Source organism: Narcine bancroftii, chromosome 12 (assembly GCF_036971445.1).
Source record: "Narcine bancroftii isolate sNarBan1 chromosome 12, sNarBan1.hap1, whole genome shotgun sequence".
NCBI lineage: Eukaryota > Metazoa > Chordata > Chondrichthyes > Torpediniformes > Narcinidae > Narcine > Narcine bancroftii.
In genome coordinates this window covers 30488105-30513523 of record NC_091480.1, presented here as the reverse complement: position 1 = coordinate 30513523, position 25419 = coordinate 30488105, and the positions used below count along the sequence as shown (strand labels likewise).

The 25419-nt window shown below is 42.2% G+C and overlaps 2 protein-coding genes and 1 long non-coding RNA gene across 10 annotated transcripts in view; 1 reads left to right on the top strand and 2 right to left on the bottom strand.

Annotated features, from left to right (window-relative positions):
- myo15aa (myosin XVAa) overlaps window positions 1–20444 on the top strand; it is a 248907-nt gene extending 228463 nt beyond the window's left edge. For 4 of the 6 annotated variants that reach the window (XR_011347622.1, XR_011347621.1, XR_011347624.1 and 1 more), the window contains 5 exons: window positions 7335–7468; window positions 9430–9563; window positions 15527–15667; window positions 18032–18204; window positions 20055–20138. Coding sequence is in view for 2 of the 6 variants with exons in the window: in XM_069907177.1 (XP_069763278.1) it covers window positions 7335–7468; window positions 9430–9563; window positions 15527–15667; window positions 20055–20156 (511 nt within the window). In the remaining 4 variants the exon portion in view is untranslated. Of the gene's footprint in view, window positions 1–6183; window positions 6357–7334; window positions 7469–9429; window positions 9564–15526; window positions 15668–18031; window positions 18205–20054 lie in introns of those variants that run through there. The other 2 variants (XM_069907177.1, XM_069907178.1) reach the window with 2 other exon arrangements.
- Window positions 1–21268, bottom strand: part of LOC138747697 (uncharacterized) — a 60901-nt gene extending 39633 nt beyond the window's left edge. Inside the window, exons 1-3 of one of the 3 annotated variants that reach the window (XR_011347627.1) lie at window positions 20920–21250; window positions 11957–12067; window positions 11707–11819 (exon numbers count right to left, since the gene is read on the bottom strand). This is a non-coding gene — a long non-coding RNA (uncharacterized lncRNA). Of the gene's footprint in view, window positions 1–11706; window positions 11820–11956; window positions 12068–20919 lie in introns of those variants that run through there. The other 2 variants (XR_011347625.1, XR_011347626.1) reach the window with 2 other exon arrangements.
- A 2159-nt stretch (window positions 21269–23427) lies between these two features.
- LOC138747696 (translationally-controlled tumor protein homolog) lies at window positions 23428–24147 on the bottom strand. The gene has a single exon (XM_069907186.1). The coding sequence runs from the start codon at window positions 24092–24094 to the stop codon at window positions 23582–23584; it is 513 nt and encodes a 170-aa protein (XP_069763287.1). The 5' UTR covers window positions 24095–24147; the 3' UTR covers window positions 23428–23581.
- Window positions 24148–25419: the final 1272 nt, after the last annotated feature.

The window sequence follows — 25419 nt, the reverse complement described above, 5'->3', positions numbered from 1 at the left end:
CAGTCAGACAATGTTGTCATTCAACAAAATTACACCAGATATTCTACTGAGTCCATTCTTTTCTTTCCTTCTCCTTCCATCAACTTAGGTAATGTTTGTCCCCGGTAGGTTTTCGCTATTGTATTTAATGTAAGGCTCCTATACTTGTTCGAATATTTCAATATTATTTCTTAACCAATATGTTATTTTTTCTAATGGAATACATTTATTCATTTAAATTTGGTAGTTTCTTCCTTTTAATTTGGTTATGTATTCCATTAATATTTAAAGACATATAGTTCAGCGTAGCCCTTTTATATTTTGTTTATCTTCTCTTTCCGTTTTTCCATCATTACCTTTCCTCCTTTTCCATTTCTGTTTTCTTATTTTCAACTCTTTATAAGACAACATTCCTACAACATCTAACATTTTCCTTATTCTCCTATTTCTATCTTATTTATCCCCAATCTCCCCTTCACCTCCTGAGTTGTCCTTTATCCCTTGTCGGACAACCACATCTCCCCTCTCCATTTGGATATGCGAATCCACTCGCAAGCGTCAACTGATTGTGCAGTGACCGCTATTTCCCCCCACCCCGCCTCCCCCAGAAAAGATTTCACTTTTCATATGTCACAAAGGTCCCTCTTTTAATTCCCTCCTTATTCTCTCTATTCCATTACCTTCCCTTATTAATTCTTGTCTATACTATCTATATTTCCTCTAAGTACAGATACATTCATGTATGCTCATTGTCTCTATTCACTCTTATACCTCTTTACCTGCATACATATCAATCGTGATCATTTTTACTCTCATTACCAGTCTTCATCCCTCAGTCTATTTTTGTCTTTACCCACATACATATCAGTCGTGATCATTTTAACTCTCATTACCCGTCTTCCTCCCTCAGTCTATTTTTGTAATTGTTCTGCAAATTTTCGTGCTTCTGCTGGATCCGAGAATAGTCTGTTTTGCTGTCCTGGAATAAATATTTTCAATACCGCTGGATGCTTTAGTATAAATTTATACCCTTTCTTCCATAAAATCGCCTTTGCTGTATTGAACTCTTTTCTCTTCTTTAGGAGTTCAAAACTTATATCTGGATAAATGAAGATTTTTTGCCCTTTATACTCCAGTGGTTTGTTGCCCTCTCTTACTTTTTCCATTGTCTTCTCCAGTACCTTTTCTCTTGTAGTATATCTTAGGAATTTTACTACAATAGATCTTGGTTTTTGTTGTGGTTGTGGTTTAGAGGCCAATACTCTATGTGCCCTTTCTATTTCCATTTCATGCTGTAGTTCTGGACATCCTAGGGTCTTAGGGATCCACTCTTTTATAAACTCCCTCATATTCTTGCCTTCTTCATCTTCCTTAAGGCCCACTATCTTTATGTTATTTCTTCTGTTATGGTTTTCCATTGTATCTATTTTTTGAGCTAGTAGTTCTTGTGTCTCTTTAGTTTTTTTATTAGATTTCTCCAATTTCTTTTTTAAGTCTTCTACCTCCATTTCTGCTGCTACTGCCCGCTCTTCCATCTTGTCCATTTTTTTTCCCATTTCTGTTAAGGTCATCTCCATTTTAATTATTTTCTCCTCTGTGTTGTTTATTCTTTTTCTTAAATCCTTAAATTCCTGTGTTTGCCATTCTTTAAATGACTCCATGTATCCTTTAATAAGAGCAAGTATATCCTTTACCTTGCCTATCTTTTCTTCTTCTATTTCACCATACTCTTCCTCTTCTTCTTCCTCTGGGTTGACCATCTGTTGTTTCTTTGTTGCCCTTTCCTCCTCTTCTATCTTGTTTCTATTGTCTTCTGTGGTCTCTTCTTGCTGCAGGTGTTCTGCAGCTGTCGTTGCCGGCTGTGGAGATCGCATGCGCGGTTGCGCACTTTTGCTCGGCTCTGCGAGCCATTTTTGTAGTCCATTATTTACCGACCTGAGGGAGCGGGTTTCTCTCTCCGCAGCAGGCCTCTTCGGACAGGTAAGGCCTTCACCTTTTTCCTCCTTTGTCTTCTCTTCCTCTCTTCTTACCGTTGCTTTCGACTTTTCTTTTTTTGTCGCCATCTTCTTTCCACCTTTATACTCACTTTTCTGTAACTTTTATTTCTGTGCCTTTGTGTTTTCTCTTGTTTTTCCCGACTTTTCTGGAGAGGGCTGGAGTTCACCGTCCGGCCACTACTCCATCGCGTGACTCCTCCTTGATTGGGCAATGTTGAAAGCAATTAGAGATTATGAAAATGGTCAGTCATTTTCATACTGATAATAGTATCTCGTTTCCTTCCTCAATATGGCCATCAAACTGTGTATATTGGCACAATTTTCCCGAACTCCTGTTTCAGCAACAACACGAACCTCTTAGCAATGGCCGGCAAATTGATGGTCCCAATACTGTTCATCGATAATTATTTCTTCTTGAGCACACTTGGAATAATTTGGTTTTTGGTCAGTTGGTTATTTTGAATCTGTGATTATAATATGACTGCATTTAGATACTCATTATTACTGGCTGTCTTCCCAAAGTATGATCATAGACCTTTTTCAGAATGATATCTTGCTGAGTTACCTCAGAAACTGTGTTTACAGTTATGCATTCCTCCATAGGAACATAGGAAGTAGGAACAGGAGTAGGCCAAAAATGGCCCATCGAGCCTGCTCCGCCATTCAATACGATCATGGCTGATCTCATTTATGACCTAACTCCATCTACCTGCCTTCTCCCCATATCTCCTAATTCCTCTATCATGTAAAAATTTATCTAACCGAATTTTAAATATGTTTAATGAAGCAGCCTCAACCACTTCCCTGGTTAGAGAATTCCAAACATTCACTACTCTCTGGGAAAAACTATTTTTCCTCATCTCTGTCCTAAATCTACTCCCCCGAATCTTGAGACTGTGTCCTCTCGTTTTAGTTTCCCCGGCCAGCTCAAAAAACCTTCCTACATCTATCCTATCCATACCCTTTATAATCCTATATGTTTCTATAAGATCTCTTCTCATTCTTCTGAACTCGAGCGAATACAATCCTAGACGATTTAATCTTTCATCATAAGTCAACCCCTTCATCCCAGGGATCAACCTAGTAAACCTCCTCTGGACCATCTCCAAAGCCAGTATATCCTTCCTCAAGTATGGAGACCAGAACTGGACACAGTACTCCAGGTGCGGTCTCACCAGAACTGGACACAGTACTCCAGGTGCGGTCTCACCAGAACTGGACACAGTACTCCAGGAGCGGTCTCACCAGTACCTTATACAGTTGCAACATTATGAGTAAATGAAGAACTGTAAACAAACTGATAGTGCAATACAAATTGAATTTAAAAAAGCAATAAAGAGCAAAAGTGCGAGTCCTGAATAAGTCCCTGATTGAGTTTGTTGTTGAGGAGTCTGATGGTAGAGGGGTAGCAGCTGTTCCTGATGTAAGTCTTGTGGCATCTATACCTCTTTCCTGGGGTCAGCAGCGAGAATAGAACGTGTGCTGGGTGGTGTGGATCCTTGATGTTTGCTGCTGCTCTCCGATGACAGCTTTCCCTGTAAATGTTCTTGATAGTGATATCCTGAGCTGTGTACACTACCTTTTGCAGGGCTTTATGTTCAGGGGTATTGGTGTCCCCATGATGCAGCCGGTCAGCACACTTTCTACCACACATTTTTAGAAATTTGCCAGGGTTTCTGGTGTCATACCACACCTTCAAAAAATTCTGAGGAAGTAGAGGCGCTGACGTGCTTTCTTCACAACGTCCAGGGAAGATCCTCTGAGATAGTGATTCACAAGAACATAAATTTGCTCACCCTCTCCACCTCTAATCCCCAATGATCACTGGATTGTATACCTCTGGCTTCCCCTTCCCGAAGTCAACAATCATCTCCTTTGTTTTGGTGACATTGAGACTGAGGTGGTTGTTGGTGCACTATTAGGCCAAGTTCTCAATCTCCCTTTCTTTATACCATGGTATTGTCGCAAGTCACTACTGTGATATCTTCCGAGTGCAAGATATAAATATTCTTAGAAAATGCAATACCTTGATAAGTCTTTGAATGCCATGATACATGCTTTCTCCCAGCTTTTGATTGTGTTGTGCTCAATGTGTGTACATAACCTTCGGAGCTAACTTTAGCCAGTAAAACTGCATTCTTCCATTCTCTCCTTAAAGCACTCAATGTCTTCACAGTTTCAGTGCAGTTGACCAGTTGAAGAATAGAATTGGCCTTAAGAAGCATCTCTATCCTCTCTACAAAAGTTCTTGAGAATCTCAACAGGTCACGCAGCATCTATACAAAGCAAAAGATAACCAACGTTTTGAGCCTGAGGCCTTCGTCAAGGTACGAGCTAAAAGCAGATAGGCTCCTGAGTAAAAAGATGGTAGGAGAGGAGGGAAGAAGCCCCTTTTTTTATTCAGCTGCCTGTCTGCTTTTTGGTGATATCTTGATGATGAGCTCAGGCCCAAAAAAATTTACAGAAATGCTTTCTGTAGATCAGGAGTGGCCAAACCGCGGCTCATGAACCATGTGCGGCTCTTTGACACGTAACGTGTGGAACTATGTTGGCTGAGATAGGAATCATACAAGCCAGTGCACACAATAGTAGTTTTAGTGGGCATGGCTCAAGATTAAAAATATTTGTATGTGTGCGTGTACTTTTTGATGATTGAAACTAACACAAATAAGCATTCAAAATGACATACTTGAATAAATATTATTAATGACATGTAGTTGTTAATTTTTACATGAAACCTTTGTAACAAAATGTACATGTAAGAGTAAAAACGGGCACGTAATCATTTTTCATATCTTGCGGCTCTCAGACATCTTAGGTTTCTTGTATATGGCTCTAATGTTAAGCAAGTTTGGCCACTCCTGCTATAGATGCTGCATGACCTGCTGAGTTTCTCCAGTACTTTTGTGTATTCCATTACAATCACAGTGGCTGCAGACTTTCCCGTTTAACTCTATCCTCCCCATAGAGGATGTGAATGATTTATACATTTCATATATAGGTCCAGGGCTTTCTGAAGTTTGCTTGTGCTTGAGCTCCTATTTACTTTCTAAAATTACATTTCTAAAATTTAAATTTAATTAAAAAAAAAATTTAACATACAGCCCAGAAACAGGCAGTTTTGGCTCACGAGTCTGGGCCGCCCAATTAGCCTACACCCTCGGTACATTTTGAACTGTGGGTTGAAACCGGAGCCCCTGGGGAAATCTCATGCAGACATGGGGTTTTCACTTCCCACCAAATTAGTGTTGCAATTTTGTAGCCTCCCACAAAACCAGAAAATGCTTCAAAAATTCAGTAGCACAGGCTGCATCTATGGAAGAAGCAATGGTCAAAATTTCAGGTATGTGACAATAGTTGCTTTCAGGTGGCCAGAATACCTGAATCTCTTTGGCTTGGCTTCGCAGGCGAAGATTAATGGAGGGGTAATGTCCACGTCAGCTGCCATCTCGAGTACTTCGATGTTGGTGAATGTAAAGCTGCCTAAAATACCCAAATGCAGCTGTCGGGAGGCCACTTGAAAGTGGAGAACCCGGCCTCAAGGAGCACTTACCTCCTTGGAGAGGTATATTCTCCGGCTCGGAGCGCTCCCCCTAGGCGCCTGAAAGCAGCAAGGCAAAGCGGCTAGCAGCTTTCAAATGCCTAGTAGCGGGCAGGCTGTTGACAGTCACCTGGTGACCCGCTGACAGCTACCCTCCCCACTGCCAACACCTGCCCTCCCTGCTGCCGACAACTACCTCCCCACTGCTGACAGCTTCCCTCCCCACTTCCGATATGTACCCTCCCCACTCTCTGACAGCCCTCCGGCGCAGGACTACGGGGCTGGGGCGGCCAGCGCGGGACTACGGGGCTGGGGTGGCTTCGAGCCCCTGACGTCCCGTGCCGGCTGTTCCAGCCCTGTAATCCCGCACCAGCCACGATTTGGTGTCAGTTTATAGAGAGTGAGGAAGGCTTGTTAGTTGAAGTTAATCTTTCATATTGATTTTTGCATTCTGGAGAAAGTTCTACACGAGCATCTCTCAACCTTTGTGTCCTTAAACCTGATAAACCGAAACCCGCAGAAATTCTATCATATATTATCATTGATCAAGAGCAAAGGATACACCAATAGGGAGAAACGTGCAAAGATATTGCCCTTGTGAAAACAAACCAACAATTGTTTTGTGGACAACAATTAGTTAATTTCTTTTCCATTATTATCATGTAGTGCTGCTACAAGTTGCTCCATAAACAAGCCATGACTACGGCCACAGTCCACAGGAGCCGGCGTTTGTTTGGACGTGGCTCTCCTTCAGCTGGCACATTCAGGTGACAGAAAGGCATCTTCTCCGCGGCCACCTGAACATCCCAGCTGCACTCCCCCAGCCGGGTCTGCCAGCGCATTATCTGCATCTGAGCACCTGAGAGTTGCTATGCCTCCTTGCTTTAAAAATTTATAAAATTTAATTGGTGCAACTTTAAAAACGTGTTGTTGTTTCATAAGCCAATGTAGTTCCTTTCTCTACTCTCCAATGGCCTTTGTTCAAAACTGCAAATGGATTTACAGAGTCTATATTCAGGAGTTAAACCTTCAGGGCCCTGTTCTTTCTGTTTCTCCCCCCAGCCAATTCATAAGGTAAAAATGCTGCTCTGAAAAGGAGACTTTTGATTTATCTTAAAACATCCTGTCTTTGTAACAGATGAATATTGCTGGTAAGTAGTCATCTGTAACAAAATACAAGAGCTTCAGAAAGGGTACTTATTCTAACTTTAGCAGCAAAAAAACTTGCACTGCACATGGTTTTTATTCATACATTTACATAAAACAAACATCATTGAAGATGCCCTGTAAGTAAAATGCTAAAAGAAACAAATTTGGCAAGTCAGGACTGTGAATTAATGAGTGGCTGTGTGTCTGTGTATGCCACCACAAGCGTTACCTCTTTGCCTGGCATTGACAGCAAATGGAGCAGAACAGGATTGCCTGAAAATGAGGTGCTAATCTTGAGAGACTCTGCATGTTAAACAATGGAAGCAACACACATTGCAGACTGAAGTAAACAATTCCACCTTATCAGATCAAAGTTGTCCAGTAATGAGCCCCAAACACTGACATGTGATGGCATCGAGTTTGCTTATTTCTTTGCCTGAATCCATCTAAATGAATGACTCAGTTTCAGAGGTTACAATGTAACACAGGATAAACAGGGAAATCAGGGATTAGGTGGCTATAATGGGGCTTTAGTAAAGGCCTGGGTTATTTAATCTACAGGTGTCTCGGCAGATCAGTTTAGAGTTGATAATAATCTACTTTTCTCTATCAGGTTACGATTCTTTTCATATGAAATTACTTACTTCATTTCATTCTATCATTCCAAGTCGTGAGGTTCAGGAATACATCCCTGCCCAACTTTACCAACGTCAGCATCCGCAATCCTGGCTAAGTATGGTAACTCAGGATTCCCAGCATGTCCAGGCCCTCAGCCCACATCAGGCCAGAGCCCAGTTCCTTGGTAAGTGTCTAATTTTACTCAGTGGATTATGATTTGGTGTTGATTTATTATGAGGAGTTTGTGCTGAGATAGACCTTGATGTAGCTGGATATACTGTATGATTTCCTCACTTCTTATAATGTTCATATGAGCCACAATTCCACATGGGAGATGCAAAATGGAGGAGATCATTGGTAGAACATCAGCTGAGCTGACTTTAAGGCCCAATGACATTGACAAGGGTTGAAAATGGGCGGCACAGTTAACGTAGCAGTTAGCGCAACATTGAAACAGCGCCAGCAATCGGGACCAGCACTGTTCCCGCCCTTTGGAGTGTTAAGCAGATATGGTATGTCACCAAAGACTCTTGTCAATTTCTACCAGCCAACACCCAACCCCAACCCACCAATTTTCCGCTGCAACCGTGTCTGCCTGTCCCGCATCGGACTTGTCAGCCACAAACGAGCCTGCAGCTGACGTGGACATTACCCCTCCATAAATCTTCATCCACGAAGCCAAGCCAAAGATGATGACTGTGGAGAGCATTCTGACTGGTTGCATCACTGTCTGGTATGGAGGTGCAAATGTACAAGTCAGGAAAAGGCTACAGTGGGTTGTAAACTCAGCCAACGCTATCATGGGCATTAGTCTTCACTCCATTAATGACATATTTAAGAGACAGTGTCTCAAGAAAGCAGCTTCTATCATCAAGCAACCCTCCCACCAAGGCCATGCCCTTTTCTCATTGCTTTCATCCTGGAGCTAAAGGAGCAAATCTGCAGATGACACTAAGCTAGGAGGGGTTGTGTGCACGGAAGAGGGGGTCAGGAAGCTCCAGTGTGATTTGGATAAATTGAGGGACTGGGCAGATACATGGCAAATGCACTACAATGTGGATAAATGTTAGATTATCCACTTTGGTCATACAAACCGGAGGGCAGATTACTATTTGAATGGCAATAGATTAAGAGATGGGGAAGTGCAGAGAGACCTAGGGATACTTGTACACCAGTCTCTGAAGGCGAGCATGCAGGTACAGCAGGCGGTTAAAAAGGCAAATGGTATGTTGGCCTTCATATCAAGAGGGTTTGAGTCTAGGAACTGCAGCTGTACAGGGCCTTGGTGAGACCCCACCTGGAGTATTGTGTGCAGTTTTGGTCACCTGATCTAAGGAAGGATGTTCTTGCAATGGAGGGAGTGCAGAGGCGATTCACCAGGCTGATACCTGGAATGGCAGGAATGACTTATGAGGAAAGATTGCGCAAATTGGGATTGTACTCGCTGGAGTTTAGAAGATTGAGAGGGGATCTCATAGAGACCTATAAAATTCTGGCATGACTGTACGGAATGGATGCAGATGGGATGTTTCCAAGGATGGGAAAATCCAGAACCCGGGGCCAAGGTTTGAGGGTAATAGGCAAACCATTTAGGACCGAGATGAGGAGGAATTTCTTGACCCAGAGGGTGGTGAATCTGTGGAATTCATTGCCACAGAGGGCAGTAGAGGCAGGTTCATTAAATCTATTTAAGAGGGAATTCGATCTATTTCTTCAGTATAAGGGTATTAAAGGTTACGGAGAGAAGGCGGGGACGGGGTACTGAACTTTAAGATCAGCCATGATCTCGTTGAATGGCGGAGCAGGCTCGAAGGGTCGAATGACCTACTCCTGCTCCCATCTTCTATGTCTGAGCCTGAACACACACACTCAATGTTACAAAAATAGTATCTTCCTCTCCGGCTTCAGATTCCTGAACAGACAATGAGTCTACCTCAATTTTTCTCATTTTTTTGCACTAATTTTTAAAAAATCTTGTCTTTATGGAATTGTGATTTATAGCAATTTTCCACCTGTAATACACAATACTGCTGCCACAAAACAACAAATTTTGTGACACGTCCATGACAATAAACCTGAAACTGATTCTGAATCTTCTGATGTGCTTCATGCATTTCAGTGACTGGTTTCTCTGTATTCACACAGGGCTTGTGAGTGCATTCCCAATGTTTGGATCCTCGTTCTTCTACATTCAGAGCAGCAGCAACAATGCAATAGTTGCTCCCTGTATTCTAGCTGTCAATCAAAATGGACTCAATTTCCTGGACAAGGAAACTCATGTGAGTAGCTAAATATAATTTCAATCAAGTAGAAACGACTGAGCAGTAGAACATCACCACACCAATTTTACTCCTTCTTTATCCCAAATGCAGACTCCCATGCACATACCCTTTAAATCAACCATGCAGATAGAATAAGATAGAAAAAGATCTTGCTGGAAAATTAGAAAAATATTTGCAAAAGATGCTGGGGACTGGTTCAAAGGAGCCGAGGCATGAAAGTTGGCTGGAGTGGAGAAGGGGGCTAAACAAATCCTGGGAAAATTGAAGTGGGTAAAGACAGGAGGCGAGAATTGATACGAGTCATGACCAACTTCTCAAAGCACTTTATGATGGTGAGAGTCAGAGCCACTGGGCAGTAGTGATCTAGGCTTGTGGTTGTGCTTTCCTCTGATTCTGGTGAGCTGGTGGCCTTCTTAAACCAGATGGGAACTGTTGCCTGTTGCACAGAGAGATTAAAGATATCCTTGGATGCATCCAGGGACTCCATGCATTCACTTTCCAGAAGGCTGACCTCACTTCAGCACAGTGACCGTGGTGTAGGGATGCATGAAATCATTGAGATGGATGTCAAAGTGTGCACTGAAGTCATCAGGGAAAGCAGCAAAGTTGCATGGCAGGCTACCTGGCCTTGCTTTGTAGTCATATAACCATAACCATATAACCGTTTACAGCCCATAGGCCATTTCATGTTGGGCCTCCGCCTTGAGACCGGCTACGGAGCGGATAGAAAAATAGGAAGTTACCTTTCAGACAGTAGCCCTAAAAGGCTGCTCCAGCGTCCCATTCATATCCATAGGCGCCTTGTAGCACCCTCTGGATCCGACGGAGGTAGAGCGACTGGTGCTGTAGCGCCACCCATCATCAATACATGGCAGAGCAATGGCCTTCTTCCCTACCCATAATCCTCCTCACAACTGAAACCGCTCTATGATTCCCAGAACATTTCCAGCTGCACGGGGGCTTCTGAGTAGGGAAGACAGCCATCGCTCTGCCGCGTTTTGTGCTGCAGAGAGCGGCCCAGTATGGCTGTCCCAGCCTGCATTGGTTGCCCCCTGATAGCCCCTGCTGCCCTGCCGGTCCCCGCTGCCCCTATGGTCTGCACTGACAGCTCCCGCTGCCCTGACAGTCCCCGCTGACAGCCCCCACTGCCCCGACTGCCCTGAGGGCTCCCCACCGCCCCTGACTTGGAAGGAAAGGGGTGAGTGGGGAGATGGGTCGTGGGCTGACGGCATCATCAACCCACCCCTAAACAGCCACTTTGCGCAGCTGCACATTCAGATTGATTGGCGGAGGGCTACGCTGCGGAGATTATCCCTCTCGGAGAGTGGTTGGAATATGCGACTCAGAGACCACCTCTGCACATTCAGAAAGGTAGGTGATTATGTGTTTTGGTGGAGTTTCTCCACCTTTACATCTCAACTTTTGGGCTATCTGAAATGGCCTCATGATAGCAATGCATGCCCTGTCCCCATCTTTGTGCCTCCATTTTGTTCACTTCGGACTCAAGACTGCTGTAGTCTTCTTCTTTGCCTGCCTGATGGCCTTGCGAAGTTGAACTTCACTTTCTTGTAAATGGCCAGGTCTCCTGACTGAATGCCTCTAACCTGGCCTTCAGCAATTAGTTTTTTTAGATAGAATTTGCGTGATTTTACTGGTCTGAAGAATGTATGATATCTTGGCATTGGCCGTTCACACACAAACGACCAAAACTCAAAATCTCCATTTCTTTACGCTAGTTTAGACATCATACCTGAAGTGCGATAATTAAAGAGGTGGGACTTGCAACGTGCGTCATCGATACGTGCTATTCATTAGCCCATTCTTCACGGAATGTCTGCAGTTAATTTTAAACTGTAGGTGTTCCAGAAAATTTACTAGGGGACAAGGAGGTAAAATATTGGAACGAGAATGGCACCCTCATTCCCGTTCTGATCTTTTTACACAGTATGCGTTCTGGGAAAATGGCATTAATTTCATGGAACGCAGTGACTGTAAGAAACATAAATGACTCGACTTCACACTTCATCCATGGTTTCTGAGTTATTGTCTTTTTGGTCATGCATTAATCAACATACTTCTTTGGTACTCATATGTTTTTTTTAAATTGAGAATAAAGTTTATATACCTTATTTTGACTTTTTCTTGAACTATATCTTGTATTTCTTTTGTAAGGTGGTTTATATAAATGTTTTCACTGTGATACTGCAGCAATACAACACATTTTGTGACCCATACAGGACAATAAATTTCTTTCTATTTGAAATAAAAAGAATGTATGTAAAAACACTATCACTTCCAAGTGCCACTCCAGAAACAGATGGAATTTTGACGTAATTTTTATATCCATTCTACTATTGTCACTTTATTCAAAATTTCTGAATAATGCCTACCCCACTGTGGAAGTATCACCATACTGGCAGCAGCAGTTCAAGAAGGAAGCTCTCCATTACCTTCTCAAATTGTTCAGGGATGTACAATAATGCTTCATTGGTAATGATGGCCTTGAATGAATTAAAAATGTCTGGTGAACTTTTTGCACGCCTTCCTTAAAACAAAACTACTTTGTATTCTGGTATGGCTTCATTTAAATCTTGTATTACAATAACAAGGCTACTTTATTCTTGTAAATTTTAAATTTAGACATACAACACGGTCACAGGCCATTTCGCCCCACAAGTTCCTGCCGCCAATTTACACCCAATTAGCCTTCACCGCGCCCCCCCCCAATACATTGTACTGATAATCTTTTATTTATAAAGGAGATCACCCCATAGATAGCAACCTAATTGGGATAAAATGGAGATAACCATGTGTTTAAAAAAATGGGGAGGGAGAGAAGAAAACAAAAGGAAAGGTTAGTGATTGGTGGAAGGCAGTCAGGATTAGGAATGATGATGCAAAGTAAAAAAGGTGATAATGGGGAAAATAAAGAAACAAAGAAGTCAGTCTGAAAGAAATGTAAATGAAAAAAATAATGTAAATGGTGAGTCCCCGAATTAGAAATGCTGAAAATGTTGGTTGTTGGAAACAGTTACATTTTGCTTGGAATCCAGAAGACTGAAAAGTACCCAATCAGAATAAAAGGTACTGTTTCATGACTTGTCTTGATTTCTGTGGTGAGGAAGGACAGATACATAAGACTGGGAAATTCCATTCAGGTGATAGGTAAGTAGTAGTTAGGGGTTCTACTTGTGGACGGAAAGTGATCACCCAATTTGCCTTTGGTCTACCCAAAGTATAGGAGACCACAAAGTGAACGGCATATACACTACCCTAAATTGTAAGTACAAATAAAACATTGTTTCATCTGGAAAGTAGTAAAACATAAAAATGCTGGAGAGACTCAGCAGGTCTTCCAGCATCTATAGGAGGTAGATATATAACCAACATTTTGGGCCTAAGCCCTTCTTCAAGGTGAGTTCTTCCAGCATTTTTGTGTTTTTACTACAATGACGGCGCCTGCAGATTTTTGAGTTTCGCTTCATCTGGAAAGTGTGTCTAAAGACATAGAAATGGGAAGAGAGAAGATAAAATGGCAGATGTTGCAACTCCTGCTGGTGATTGAGGAGGGGAGGGAAGAGTTGAAGAGGAAGGAAATAGAAGATGGATCTGGCAATGGTGTCACATCAGAGTTGAAATGAATTGTTGAATGGGAAGTCAAGTGTAGAGAAAGGTCACAGAGAACCCCATCAAGAATCCCATCCATTCTCAGGAAGGAAGGAGAACAGAATCAGGGAAATGTAACCGACATTGTAAGAGCTCTAATATCTAAGTATGTTCATATTCTGTTAACCTTCTCCCATATCAAACATTTTAAATTTAAATTTAGACATACATGATGGTAACAGGCCCTTTCCATCCAATTACAACCAATTGACCAACAACTCCTGGTACATTTTTGAATGGTGGGAGGAAACTGGAACCCTCAGGGAAAACTCACCATGCAGGCATGGGGAGAATGTACAAACTCCCTACAGACATCGTGAGATTCAAACCTTGGTCCTGATTGCTGACACTGTAGCAGTATTGCTCTAACCACAACGCTAACCATTCCCTCTTATCACCTTTCAGCATACCAAAATGGCATTTCGCCCTTAATACCCTTATCCTCTCTTCACTCACCATTAACATCCCTTTCTCACAGAAAATGTACCAGCTCTCACTTTTACTTCTCTCTCACCCCACTGACCTCTCTATTTTGCTGTTCCAATGAAACTCAGTGCAAGTTGGAGAAACAGCACCTAAACATTCATAAGCATGCCGGAGAAACTGAGGCGTGACCTGCTGAGTTCTCCAGCAGTTTTATGTATTGCACTTGACCCAGTGGTTGCAGACTTGCTTGTTTAAAACCTAAACTTTCAACTGGGCATATTACAGCCTCACAGACTCTACCCTGAGTTTAAGAGTTTTAGATAATGGTTGGTTGGTGCTTCTTCATTTTCACTTCCTGTAGACCTTCTCCACTGGTCATTTACTGTCTCTTGCCTTTTTCACCATCGTTCTCTTGCCTTTTTGTTTTTGTCTCCCTTATCTTTTTGTCTTCATTTTAAAACTATTATCTCTTAATTTTTTTCCAGCACCAAGGAGAGAACTTTGACCTGAAATATTAATTTCGTTTGCCTCTTCTGACCTGTTGATTATTCTCAGCGTTGTTTTTATTTGTTAACTTGTAAAGAGCATCAGGTTCTTCTGAATAGTAATATCTCGCTATTTCTCACCTTTGAAAACATTTTGATTTTCTATTTTTCACATTAAATAACTCTAACATTTTCTACATTACACTCTGTTTGTTACCTGTTTACTTAAAATTGAAAGCCACTTTGTATCTATTTTACATCTCCCAATGGCTTTGTATAATCACCATGGATACCTTACACGTGATACCAACATAGATTGTTGAAGGTTGAAGGCCAAACACCGATCCTTACAATACATCGCTAGTAATAATTTTCTAGCTCCAAAATCTATTTCTACTCTGTTTTCTGTCCATTAACAAATTCTCAATTCACTTTAATTTTAGAGTTACCAAGAACATTTATTTTAGGATAATGGGATCATTGCATCAAACAGCACAGAAGGAGGCAGTTCTATCAAGCACCCATTTGTACTAATCCTACATTAATCCCATTTTATTCTCCCGCCCTCCCATCAACTGCACTTCCCCCACCCCTCAACAATCAAGCCTCTATTATTCGTTCACACCAGGATCAAGTTGTTGTCGCCAGTAACGCACCATCCTGCGCATCTTTGAGATCTGGGAAGAATCAGGAGCACTGCTGAGGCAACTTAATTGGTCCTAAGGAGAATGTGCAAACTCCACATAGATAGCAGTAGAGGTCAGGATTGAACCTGTGACACAACAGCTCCACGGCCTTTTAAACACAAACCCTGTACACGCAGTTGAACTGGAACAACACACAGGCTTGCTGGAGGAATTCAGCAGGACTTCAGCATCCATGAAAAGCCTTAGACAGTTGATTGTTTTCAAAATACATAACAATATACCACATATACTTGTCCTTCCTTGCCATATTAATTACAACTCAAAAGGCTTTTTACATGTTTGTCCAGTGTGATTTACCTTGTATCAAGTCATGCTGGCTCCACACAGACACCATGATTGAAGTAAGAATACAATGCTAGAGAAACTTAGCAGGTCAAACAGTATACTTTATATAGCAAAGATAAAGAAACATACCAAAGTTTCAGCTTGAGCCCTTCATCAAGGTTTGCTCATTCCAAACTGTTGGTAATGTCCCTTTATCTTTGCTTTATAAAGTACACTATTTGACCTGATTTTCTCCAGCAATTTTTTAAATTTAGAATTCCTTTGTTCATAGGTAATGAGGGTTGTTACAGAGAGAGAAAGGGGCATATAAAGTTGTGAAATACTTTGAAGCTTTGCTCTGGAGTTCAAAATTTTTATAACTAATCTAATTATATTGTGACACTTTCTACAGGAGCTGATGATCAATTTCTCATTGAAGGAGGTTCAGTCCACACTAACCGAACGATTTGGTCCCAGTGACAGCTATCCATACGTTGAGATTAAATTGGGAGACTTGATGTCCCAAAGAACAATGCAACTTCAGCTTGACCAGGTATGTGAGAATGTTCATTGTTTACAAATAATTAGATGCCACATGATTGAGAAGCAAATCTGTTCCTTCATAATGCCTGTGGCAAAGTCTGTTCTGCTCATCCACATGTGAATCTGATTCCATGAGAGCTACAAGATGATTTCACAGAGGTGATGTCTCCTGTCCCTTGCTCACCCTGGGCCAATGCAGTCTTTGCAAGACTTGAATCTCCAAAATGGTCACACCTTTACAGAAGAATTTTTATGGCTTTCTTATGTGTACAGTACTGCCATACCTTGCTGTTCAGTACAGAAACCCCTGAACAAATGTAACAAAACCTAATTGTCTATGTTTATCACATGATAGATATGTAGGGAAATAACCGTTATTTCTTTGGCAAGGGCAGTGTGCAGTTCAGTGGTGTTTGACATTCTCAGCTACTTTTTAACTGGAACACTGAACAAAAGGACCAACAGATTTTGAGAAATTACATTGTCAAGTATGGAATGATAAAAAAAATTTTGGCGAAGTTTCTCTTTGGCCTGCAGTAGTTCTTTGAAAGAGCAGCTGAACCTAGAGATTTAAATAGAATTGAAACATGGTTAGATCTACTGGGAGTGGTGATTTACATTCTAAGATGTTGAAAGATGTGAGTTTGTGAATGTGGGTGCCCTGGTCATCATCTTCTACAGCCTTGTCGCTTCACTCCATCCTGGCCCACCTGGAGAACAACATCTCATACACCAGGCTGCTGTTCATTGACTTCAGTTTGGCATTTAATATGATCATTCCCCAGAAGCTGGTGGAAAAGCTGTCCTCGCTGGGACTCAACACCTCTCTCCGAAAGCGGATCCTGGACTTCCTAATGGAAAGACCACAGTCTGTCCAGGTCAGTAGCAGAATATCGAGCACCGTCACGCTGAGCACTGGCGCACCTCAGGGCTGTGTGCTCAGCCCACTCCTGTTCACACTACTGACCCCTGACTGCATCAGCAGATCCAGCTCCAACTGTGTCATCAAGTTTGCAGGTGACACAACAGTATTTGTCCTCATCAGTAACAACGATGAGTCACAGTACAGAGAAGAGGGAAAATCTCATGAAATGGTACGAAAGTAACACCTGAGTCTCAACGTGGACAAGACAAAGGAGATGATCGTGGACTTCAGTAGGACCAGGAATGACCCTTCACTAGACATCAACAACTCTGTAGTAGAGAGAGTGGAGATCCTTGGAGTTCACTAAACTAATAACCCATCGTGGAATCTCAATATCTACTCACTTGTCAGGAAGGTGCAACAGCGACTGCACTTCCTGAGAAGACTGAAGCGGGCAAGGCTACCAGCCACAATTATGTCACCCTTCTATAAGAGCTCTATCGAGAGCGTCCTGATCAGCTACATCATAGTGGGGTACATTTGCTGCAGAGAAATGGATAAGAGGTCAATCCACAGGACCATAAGAGTGGCAGAGAGGATCACTGGAGTGTTTCCCCCCCCCCCCACATTGACGTGACCTACCTGGATCATTATCTGAATAGGGTGCACAAAATTATTGCCAACCCCTTCAACCCTGCACATAGCATCTATCAGCTGCTCCCATCGGGGAAGAGATACAGGAGGATCAGAGCCAGCACCACCAGGCTGAGGAACAGCTTCTTCCCACGGGCAGTGAGTATGCTGAACGATGAAAGGAACTGCTCACACGAACCAAATGAGACTCGTTTGTACAGCACAATATTTATTTATTTGTTTTTATAGATATAATTGTCTCTGTATGTGTTAGATCTGGTTGTGTGTCTGGATGTGTTTGCACTGAAGACCGGAGAACGCTGTTTCGTTGGGTTGTACAATTAGATGGCAATAAACTTCTAAAATTCCATACATTCTGGAAATGTTTCCTCAGATCGGAAAGCAGAACATTTAAGAGCAGAGAGAGAGAGAGAGAGAGAGAGAAATCTGACCGACCAATTAGTGGATAATATGTTCACAATGAGGAACAGTGAACAAAAACACACCATAAAAGCAAACAAGACATTTTTGGATTAAGAGGTTGTGATTTGTAGGATATAGCTGCTGATCCCCAACTGTCCACAAACTGTATCATTGATTTGGTTAAGGGAACTAAGTGTATTGTATTCCAGTGTGCTGAAGAGACCAAGCTTGGTAAGAGTAGATGTGAAAAGGATGCAAAGGAATATGAGATTCTACCCCTAACCCTAATGAGTTTATTGTCTTGTACATTGACTGAAATTCTTACTTGTTGTAGCCAAACAGATACTTATATAAAAAAAAGCAACAATAATATACATTAAGTTAAAACTAGATAATAATCACCCAAGTTACCATTATGCAAGAGAAGAAAAAAGATTTCTGATTTATTGACAGAGTACATACAAGACATCACATCTAACCCTGAGATTCTTTTTCCTACGGGTGAGGCAGAATTACTTGTACTTATTGGTAGTGAAAAAAAATGGACTCAACACATACATGTAAACAAATAAGGAAATGTAAACAGTACAATACAGAGAGAAAAAAACATCAATAAAATGCAAAAGGTAAGAGTCCTTATAAATGTGTCCCTGATTGAGTTTGTGGTTGAGGAGTCTGATGGTAGAGGGTTACCATCTGTTCCTGAACCTGGTGGTATGAGTCTTGTGGCACCTCTACCTCTTTCCTGATGGTTGCAGTGAGAACAAAGCGTGTGATGGGAGGTGTGGATCTCCCACGGCAGCATTCCCTGTAGATGTAAACCCTGTGGGAGGGTTTTACCTGTGAGGTTCTGGCTCTGTCCACTACCTTTTGCAAGGCTTTTCGCTCAGGGGTATTGGTGTCCCTGTACCAGACCATGATGCAGCCAGTCAGCACACTTTCCACCACACATCTGTAAAAATTGGCCAGGGTTTCTGATATCATACCAAACCTCCGTAAACTCCTGAGGAAGTGCAGGATCTGACGTGCTTTCTTCATGATGCCATTTGTATGTTGGGTCCAGGAAAGATCCTCCGAGATAGTGACTCCCAAGAACTTAATTTTCTCACCCTCTCCACCTCTGATCCCCCAATGATCACTGGATCATACACCTCTGATTTTCCATTCCTGAAGTCAACAATCAGCTCCTTGGTTTTGACATTGAGTGTGAGGTTGTGGTTGGTTCACTATTTAGTCAACTTTTCAAAAGTGGCCTTACAGTACTGCAGACAAGTCCTTTTGTGATGTTGGAGCAGTCCATGATTAATATAGCAATGGGAGGTCTGTTATCCATTAGAAACAAACTGCTCTTGTACCTCAAGATCTTTAGGCTTCTGTACCTTCTACCTTCAGGTGGCAGTAAGAAATTGTAACTGGGGTGATGGGGGTGTCTTCTTGAGGACAAGCTGAATGAATGGGTACTTTATGGCAGATGAATTATAAAATGGAAAAATATGAAATCACCCACTTTGAATTAAAAAGTTTATTTTAAATGGTGAGAGATTCAAAGGTGTTAGTGTTGATGTCCTTGTACAACATGCAATTTAACAGGCAAACAGTTTTGTACAGACCTTGATAAACATTCCTGAAATCTTGTGCATGAAGAAGATATATGTGATGGAGAGAGGACAGCAGAGGTTCACTAGATCAATTCCTCGCATATAAATGAAAATTAGATTCCAGTGATGGTGAGTTTCTCAAATGAGAAGAGATGAACCAAACCCCCTGGAGTTTAGGAGAATTAAAAATGATCTGATTGAAGCATACTATATTCTTTCAAGGCTGGACAGAAATAACACTTTGGTCAATTCAAATGTCCCAAACCATTGTCAAAGTAAGAGGCTACAGTTCTGATCAGTGATGAGAAAGAATCTCTTCACCCAGAGGAGAGTGAATCTTTGGAATTTCCTCCCCAAGAAGGCTCAAGAGGACAAACAAGTATATTGAAGACACTGTATGAGTTTGCAGATTCCAATGAGGAAAGAGAATACATTTGGGGGTGATAGTCCTTTAAATGGCACTTTATTAAGGAAAAATTGAGTTTTAAAATTTATTCAATGAGTAAAATTGAACTGCTTTACAGACCATTGAGATTAAAATTCACACTGGAGACACATTTTTGCATGTGTTCTCTATATGCCACTTGGGGGAGTTTTATAGTGGAAAAAATGCTCAGGAAAAGGAAAAATTGGGAGACATTCCCCAGCAAGATACTTAGAAAATTGGTGCAATGTTATTCTTCTCTTGGTTAAGCTTTTTTTTCCCAACAGCACAGCACCCTTGCACTTTGCAGTTCTGGGGAGGTATTGCTGTGTGGTGAATAAGTATGGTTCATAGTTATTCGAATAGAATGATCGAAAAGCACAATGGATCTGATAGCCTTTTTAGGATGCATGATATTGGATCCTCTGTAACCATCTGCTCCATTCTTCTGCAGGCACTGGAAATGTGCCGAGTAACAGCCATGCACGTGGAGGCAATGCTATTGGCTCGAGAGAAGAGGCTGACCCTTCCACCCAGTGAGATTACCTTGCTGTGAGTGGCACCTGAGCTGAATATTGGAAATGTACCCTTATTAATGCAATAGGCCATAAAATCCCTGTGAATAAACACAACACATTTTAGAGAATAAAATATTAAATATCAAATGTGAAACTCAATATAAACAATGGAAAATAATTATTTTTTTATTTAAAATATTGATATAATGAAAAGTGCAATAAATACAACATAATTTGTAAAAGGATTATTACAAATATGTTCAAAGTCATTTTGAGTCTTTACACCAGCTTCTACCTATTATTAGTTGTATACTTACACCCAATCTTCATATTTTTATATAGCATTGAGAGATTTTTGGTTCTTGCATTGTTTCAGTAAATGTGGTATATTTTTATAAAACTAGAATTGAATCATCTTTTGAATATTTGTATGTCTTTCAGAATCCAAAAGAACTACTTCTATTTTGTACAATTTCATGCATAAACATCTTTAATCATTTATTGTTTTTTGAAAACACAGAGAAAAATTTCTCCAACTGCTTTAGGTTTTATTTCCCAGAATAAACCATATTAATAAAGGAAGAACATTTACAAACATCTGCAATGGTAAATGTGAAGAACATGCTTAACAGGTTAACTCAATTATACTCAGGAAAAAAAATCATCATCCTTTTTTCACCTACATTTTCATTTAAAAGTGGAATTTTGCATGTTTTTTTCTGTTTATATCAACAAGCACCAGTTATAAACGAGTTACTTTACACAACTATATTCAAACCAATGCAAAACTATGTTACCAACTTTGTAGAAGAATGACTTTTTCCATTGCTCAGCTTCCGTTGTGGTTGAATGTTGGAAGTTGACTACAAAAAGCACTTTGGTCTGAGTAAGTAAAACACTTGTGGTGCAGGTTCATCCTCCTTATTTTGGAAAGAAGAGAAGACTGCCAGTATCTTCATTTATAGAAAATGTTGTAGCGGGCTGCACTTATCCACAAGCAAACCGGGTCACAGAGGTGACATCACAATGGTCCCGGTGGGAGGAGCTGAAAAGGATCATGGGAATAGGGCTGATAAGCTCTTGGAGAGTTCCAGTGAAGTCAATTGGTTGGTTCAACTCACTCACAGCTTCTGTGTGGTTTATCTTTCATTTGTTGTACAGCACACTGACCACAGTGGTGACACCGAAAGTCCAAACCAGCATTTTGTACCCCATGATGAATGACACGAGTGCACAGAATGCAGTCTTGCTGAAGCTGATGACGTTTTAGACATCACAGCTGTTACTCTGGTTCAAACAGGCTGATGCCCTGTTTTATGCCAGGTAGATCACTGCAGACTCCACAAAATATAACTACATGGTAAGTTCGCTCGACCAGGAGACTGCTGGATGAATCATCAACTTCTTATATCAGCCGCCAGCCACTGACAGGTATGAGGTATTTAAGGTGCTCCTTATCTGCACCTTTGGCCTTTCTTGCTGCGAATGAGTGGCACATCTATTCCACATGGATGGGCTGGGTGCAGACTTCCTTCGAGCCCACTACCTCCTGGTGGACCTGAAAGGGTGTCATCTGGTCAATTCCAGGGCCTTCCAGACCTTCACCCTTCAAAAAGTCAAGTTCCCAGCCCCCACCTTGACTTAGTAACCTCGTCAGGCAACGAGTTTACCAGAATCCTGGCAGGATTCCCGGCCAATATAACATCACAGTTCTCCACCACAGTCCCAAAATGTGGCGTCCAGCACCATATCCCCAGGCAGGGACCGTCACTAGATGCTCGGCGTGCAGACTTCCTCCAGACAAGCTGTGACTCGCCAAGGAAGAAGGAGGAGATGGGAGAGCCCAAGGGCCTCTCCTCTACACATAGTGCCTGTCTTCTGGGGGATGGAGACCTTGTGGGGACAACTGCTGGCTCAACGACGCCATGACAGCTGACCGGTACCTGGTTCCCCACATCCAGTACTTCACATCCAATCTACATGGAGGGAGGATCTCAAAAATTGATCTGGTCCACAGGTACCACCAGATCCCCATGCACCCCAGCGACATCCCTAAGACAGCCTTCATCACTCCGTTCAGCCTTTTGGAGTTCCTCTGCAGCACAGACTTCCCAGAGACCCATAGACTCGGTGGGGCATTGCCTGGATTTCATTTTTATCTACCTAGGCAACATCCTCATCGCTAGACGTTCACATCAGGAGCACCTAACACACCTGCATCTGCTTTGCCAGTGACTGAGCGATTACGGCCTAGCCATCAACCCAGTGAAGTCAGTTCGGCCTTATGGCCTTGGGCACTCCATCAGTCGACATGGGGCGGTCCCTATTCCATCAAAAGTTGAGGCCATTTGTAAGTTTGCCAAGCCAACTACGGTCAAAGGTTTGCAGGAGTTTGTTAGGCTGGTCAACTTCTACCATCAGTTACTGCTGTCAGCTGCCAGGATCATGCAACCTCTTTTCAAGCTGCTGTCCAGTCAGAACTCAGCTGGGATGCAGAGTCTACAGCAGCTTTCAACCAGGCCAAAGACTCTCTGGCCAATGCCATCTTTTTAGTGATTCCGTGCATTGATGTGCCCACCGCCCTCACAGCCATCAGCGGCGTCCTGGAGCAGCTGATAGATGGACTTTGGAGACCACTCGTTTTCTTTAGCAGACACCTGTGCCTCTACCTCACCATTCACCATTTCCACTATTTCCTCGAAGAAGGGGATTTCACGGTCTTCACCGATCATAAGCCCTTCACTTTTGCCTTTGCCAAGGTGCCGGACCTGTGGTACATGATGGCTATCAAGCACATTTCACACTCAGTCCCATGCATCCATCCTATCTGTGCACTCCCGGACCCAGGATATTGACTATACAGCGCTTGCAGCAGCCCAGTGGCAGGATGGCGAGATACCAGCCTCAGAGCTACAGCTAGAAGATGTGTATTTCGGGCCATCCGAAGTCACACTTCTCTGTGATGTGTCCACCAGCTGACCTAAGCCCATCATTCCCATCATGTGGAGGCGCTGCATCTCTCTTTTTTTTTTTTTTTAGACAACACTAATACATTTATTGAACCACTTATTTACATCAACTTGCCCAGATCCTATTTTAACCTGAGGATTCATTCCTCCCCTCTCAATTCTTATGCTGTTCAAATCATGAAATAAGGATTTTTTTTGGGCATCATGCAATGGAGCCTGGAAGTTACATCAATATCCAGCACTAAATATGGGTCAGGTGCAAAGATCCAATGTTCCCAGACCAAGAACAACCAATTTCAGAAGCAGTCTGTATCCCAATGTAAATCAAACAGGCAAAAAATGGGATTAATGCACTTTATTACACTCAGTTAAAACAATGTTCATTTGCAATAAATCAGCTCAGTGATACCAGATCCAAGTTTATTGCAGCTAACAGGAACATTTCAGGTCATTATGATTGATGAATTCAACATGATGAATTGCAGGCAGCAGATTTAACATTTCTCAATTTCCAAACCATCCTTGAAGAAAATCATATATGGAGTTTCGTCATTACGGTAATCTAATAATCCAATTGCGCCTTCGTAGTTCATACTTTCACCTGAATAAAACTGATAGTCTCCAAATTTTTTTAGAATGTTTAAAACAGTAGTCTTAGCATTGCTAGTAAAATCTTCCAATCCTTCTGGGTTTTCCTTTAGAACTCTTTCTTTCAGGCGTTTCAGGTACTGCTTTATGTAAATCATGTAGTTATCTTTGCTGAAAGTCAATTCTTTGAGATGATGATTCAATACAATGTCAACACCACTGACAGTGTGATTCTCAGAATACTCGACTGGACATTCTTGGGAAGCATTGCCACCAATTAAAGAGTCATCAATCGCTCCTTCTGTTCTGCAAATGAGCTTCCCCTCCACCTCGTAAGTGATGCTCTTCGGATCTTCTTTGATCTTGTAGATATCGGAGAACATCTCATCTCCCGAAATAATACACTTGTAAATCTTCATGGCGGCGGAACCACAAGCACACACCCGATAACGGCCCTGCAGCACCGACCGAAAAGCGAGGCGCTGCATCTCTGACGTGCTACATGGGTTGGCCTGCCCATCCAACCGGGCGACAATTCAACTAGCCACAGACAGATTCTTGTGGCATGGCCTACATAAACAGGTTGGCCACTGGGCCAGAACTTGCTTGCACTGTCAGATATCCAAGGTGCAGAGGCACATGAAACCCTCTTTTCAATCTTTCCTGCCGTCACACAGACAATTTGACCAGGTCCACATGGACATCCTCAGGTCACTACTGGTTTTCAGAGGTGCCACATATCTATTCACTAGATGGCCGGAAGCTGCGCCAGGGCCTTCATTGCCAACTGGATAGCCATTTCAACCTTCCTTCCAATATTATAATCGGACAGGGAGGCACAGTTCACATCTGGCCTATGGGCAGTGCTGGCACAGTTCCCAGGGACCTAGTTACATCACACTACGGCCTACCACCCAAGTATAACGGCCTGATGGAAAGGTTCCATCGGCATCCTCATGGCCCAGATTGGGTGCTCACAGTGCCGAAGGAGGATTTTGCCACATACTCCACGGAGCTTGTCTCTGGGGTCCCGCTGACAGTCCCGGGGGAGTTTTGTGCCAGCTGCTGGCAACCAGGAGGAAATACCAACAGCGCTGCAAATGTGACATTGCAAGAAGATGGGCACTTTGGCCCCCGTCCTAACCTCACATCACGGTCCAGTTCCATCCTATGTCCTGAAGGATCTCAAAGGCTGCAAAATACATCTTCATAAGGAGAGGCGTGCACCGGATGCCCCTTCAGCACCCATACGAGGGTCCATACAAGGTGTTACGACACAACAGGACTACGTGCCTTTTGGACATTGAGGGTAGGCAGGAAACGTTAACGGTCAACCGCCTCAAACCGGCACACCTTAACCTCGACCAAACATGCAAACTTGGTCCCTGTGGGAAGGGCTAAAAAGGATTGTGAGAGTGATGCTGATAAGCTCTTGGAGAGTTCCAGTAAAGTTATTTGGTTGGTTCAATTCACTCACAGGTTCTGTGTGTTTTTTTCTTTCATTTGCTGCACAACACACTGATCCAATGTCTTAGAACATAATAAAGAACAATTCAGCACTTAAAGGAAAACATATGGCCTATATATTTTAAAACTTGCTGTGTTGACCTATCTATACTTTATAAATTTTGTAAGTACATAAAATTTGATGCATTTCCTCACACAAATGATTATTGCCACATATAATTTTTACATTAGGTACTATTAAGATTACAGAATCAAAGATAAATATCTGCAGATATAT

Excerpts from the sequence above, each read along its gene's own strand:
- LOC138747696 (XM_069907186.1), bottom strand. The coding sequence starts at position 24,094 with ATGAAGATTTACAAGTGTATTATTTCGGGAGATGAGATGTTCTCCGAT.